The sequence below is a fragment of the Elephantulus edwardii genome, unplaced genomic scaffold, assembly GCF_000299155.1.
Source record: "Elephantulus edwardii isolate Elephantulus edwardi_28Jun2011 unplaced genomic scaffold, EleEdw1.0 scaffold00039, whole genome shotgun sequence".
NCBI classification, from domain to species: Eukaryota; Metazoa; Chordata; class Mammalia; order Macroscelidea; family Macroscelididae; genus Elephantulus; species Elephantulus edwardii.
The window spans coordinates 18,670,154-18,674,056 of NW_006399789.1; the positions used below are offsets into that span (position 1 = coordinate 18,670,154).

The 3,903-nt window shown below is 39.6% G+C and overlaps 1 protein-coding gene across 1 annotated transcript in view; it reads right to left on the bottom strand.

Moving 5' to 3' along the window:
• LAMA2 (laminin, alpha 2) overlaps nt 1-3,903 on the bottom strand; it is a 746,602-nt gene that overhangs the window by 208,935 nt on the left and 533,764 nt on the right. The window contains exon 37 of the mRNA XM_006885032.1: nt 3,383-3,593. Within this exon, the coding sequence (XP_006885094.1) occupies nt 3,383-3,593 (211 nt within the window). The remainder of the gene's footprint in view (nt 1-3,382; nt 3,594-3,903) is intronic.

Consider the following 3,903-nt stretch of genomic DNA (forward strand, 5'->3'; position numbering starts at 1 on the left):
GCAGGATAGAGCAGGGTTTAGGGCTGTTGTACATAGGGTCGCTAGGAGTCGCAAATGACTCGACGGCACATAACAACAACAAAAATAGGAAGTTATAGTGGAAAGCACCATTTGCTGGGCCCCTATAACTTTTCCTGAAATCCTTCTCACATGCTTGTTATGCTTTCTACACAGGTGCTTTAATCCCTTAAACTGTTGCCATAAGATGGAGAGATGCACCTCCATGCAAGTTACATTGTCTGTTTGTCATCAAGCGGGATCAGTCATTCTAGAGTCAGTGTGATATGACAGCAGCTCAGGATCCTCTCTTACCAGGCAGTGCTTTTTCTTTAATATTGCCAGCACGCCAGTAGACTCCAAATTGGTTAAGATTAGATACGTGGGGGGTTTTGTCTTTTTCTTTTTTTTTATTGAGCCTCCTCAATCTTCCACTGAAATGACAAGGCTAAATCCCAGGAGAGGAAGCCTGAGGGGAAATTCCCACACAACTTGAAAAAATTAATTGATCTTCTAGCCTCTTAATCCAAACGAAAATGAAAAAAAAAATGAGAAGCTGGGGGTAGGGGGAAATCCACACTTTTAAAAAAGTAATTGTCATTCCACAATAATTTCTTGAGAGTATACTACATGCCAGAGAGAGGCCAGTTAGTGCTGGAAGTGAAATCATATATTCGATGAGATGTAGATCCACTGTTGCTTTCAGATGTGTGCTGTTCTGACACACTGGATATAGTCAAGATAACCTAATCCCTGTGGAAAAAGTTATTGCTGTTTTTTAAAACATCACAAGCTTGTGCTCTCTTATGTGAAGAGGTAACTCTTGGGATGAATAAATCAATTTGTCATGTGCAATATTAAGAAAGAAACCGAGAAAATAAAAAGAAAGAACTGGAAAAACTGTGTTAGTACTAGTAGCATCAGCACTGGGGTAAATCTGTCCATTATTTGTTAGAGAAGTAACTTGTCTTTCTTTGAGGAAAAGGAGAGAATAACTCAGCCTTGATTTAATAATTTTAGCCCTTTAAAAATATCCTTTTCAAAACATACTGCAAAGAGAAAAGGGAATCTAATTTCCCCAAGCTCTGCTCATTCAATGAACTGCTTCTCATGTCCCACATGCCATTTGAAAATGGCATCTCCTGGGGTTTTTGGTTTCCCCACATCTCTGAAACATGGCTTGTAGTGTAGGTTCAATAAATTGTAAAATCATATTGTATTCATAGTTGAAGATACACTAGATGTACTCCAGTAAAATATATTCCTTTCACAATTGGGGAATTGATACAGACGTTATATGACTTGCCTAAACGTGTATTTCCAACTAATGAAACAATTTTCATTCAGACAAAGGTCCATTGACTTATGTCACTATTTTAAAAACCCACAGAAATATTATACTCAGAGGAGAAAAAACTTTGGTGTTTAACATGGATTATAATGGAGGGAAATAATCAGACACTTATCAAGGGAGAGGGAAAGCCAATATCTAATAAAGGGGATGGTCAGCACCATCCACTGAAGAAGGACAGATCCTGGAGAGGTGCACAAGGAACACAAAGAGCAAAACTAAAAGCTATTCAATACACAAGTCTGCATTATCACAAATAAGAGACATCAATCTGCAAGTGGATACATGGGTAAGATTGCAAGTATGGTCCGATAAAAAGGGCCTACGCCCATGACCCTACAGATATTTGACAAATAATACTCCCGCATGCATATATTTATATACTTTAAGCATAGCTATGAGCTTAGTGATAAGAAGTTGTGCTGCCAACTCAAAGGCTCATGGTTCTAACCCAACCTTCAAAGGAGATAGATGGGGAATCTTTTTACATGTGAGTCACTGCCTCTGAAAACCTACTGGAAGGTCAGCTATGAGTTGATTCTGGCATGACAGTGCTTCACAACAACAACATATATAGCAAAACAAACAGAGTATAAAGTATGGAAACATAGCTATAACCAAGTAGTCTAAATTAGTTGTTAACCCTAGGGTCTCAGGATCAATGGCTCAAAAGATATGAAGACTAGTTGTTTTGGCGTAGGTTTAAACTTTGTTTACTAATTACCAGGGTCTTAAAAGCATTCAAGTAATCATCTAAACTCTGACTATGGACCTCACCATGTCCAGTAGAAGGAAAAGTGAAGAAGAAAATCAAAGATGCATAGAAACAATTAGTCTCACAGACTAACGAACCATGTGAACTTCAATGTCTGCTGCCCTGAGATCCAAAGAACTAGATGGGTCCTGCGCACATGGAAAGGAATCACAGGAAAGGGGCCTGGGCAGGATGGGACAAAAATATGCAACTAAGCTCAAAATGGTAAAAGTAGCCAAATTTGCTTGTCCAGTAGCGAGGGGTGGAATTCCTGAGACCATCGTCCTAAATTCCCCTTCGAGCCTGGCACACAAGTCACTCCTGTGGCTCCATTCTGAGACAAATTATTGACAAACCTGTTCTTTTGTTCTGTTGAGTCACGTGCAACTCCTAGTGACCTTGTGCACAGCAGCTCTAAAGCCTGTCCTGTCCTCAGCCAGTCTCACCTACTCCCATTACCTCAGTTACTGCATAAATCCATCTCATCTGGTGTCTTCCTCTCCTGTGCTGTCCCTCCACCCTTCCGAGCATGATGTCCTTCTCCAAGGACTGGTAATAAAGTGAAAACACCAGGGAGGCAAAATTACCAGAGAAGAGTAAAAGGGAAGCTGTTTCCCAGGAATAAGCTCAGAAGACAGGAGGGGAGAGGATGGAAGGAAGAATGGGAACTGGAATGACACAGAGGAAGCAGAAGGAGTACTCTGGTAATGTGGGGAGTATCATTAATGTCATCAAGCAAAATATGCTTGAGTGGAAAACAATTTTTTTCTTAAAGTTTAATGCAATTCATGTAAAGAAAGCTAAAACAAAACCCCAAACAAACCACAACAAAGCAAAACAGAGAAAAAGACTAAGGTTCCTTGACATACAGTAAAGAGTTCTTTCAACTCTTTCTCACTGTCCTTAGAAATCTTCAAACATGTGTAGACATTTTATTTCATTCAGTGGGCAATAGAAAATGAGGATCAAAAAAAGAGAGATCTTTTTTCTTTTACTTTTCCAAGAAAGGAACGAACTGGAGGGGAGGGATAGGCAGGGAGAAAGTGCAACAATGAATGACCGGAAATCCAAAATCTCTGTAAATTTTCATAAAAATTAATAATAATAATAAAAATTTCCAAAAAAAAAAAAGATCTTTTTTGAGGGGTTAGCTCTTAAAGGTCTCTTTACCAGGGTATCATTCCTGACCTTTTAAATGTGAAGACAGCTTCTAGGCATGACAGTAGCCCAGCCCTGTCCCTGCCCTCCCAGATTCTAATGACAGCAGCCCAAGGACTCACCTCCAAAGCTGTCATGTTTTTCAGGTTTGCCTCAGACAAGGCATTCGCTTCCCTGATTTTATCTGTGGCTTCTCTCAACAGGTCCCAAGCATCGTCAATTTTGCTGTTGTAGTCAGCAAGTTTCTCGCGGATATCCTGCTCCATTTCTTCATTTTTGCCCCGAGACTCTCCAAACAGCTTCTTCACTTTCTTCAGAAGACCTTCTGCAGCTCTGCAACCACCCAGCCCAACAACAAGACAGTAAGTCCGGGCTACTGCCTCAGGTATCCTTGGGATTACACCACATAACAAAGACATATGAACATTAAGGGAAAGAAAGAAGGACAAAGCACTTACACAGATTTGTTATGTACTTAAAGCAAACTGAGAACTATACTCTGAAAATCAGTGAGAACATTTAGAGTTAAAATTCATGCCAAAAACTCCCTCTTTTCTATTTATTAGCAGCATAACATTTTTTTTTAAATTTAGGTTGTTTATTTTTCATTTCAATGAACATCTACAGAGATTTTGGGATTCCA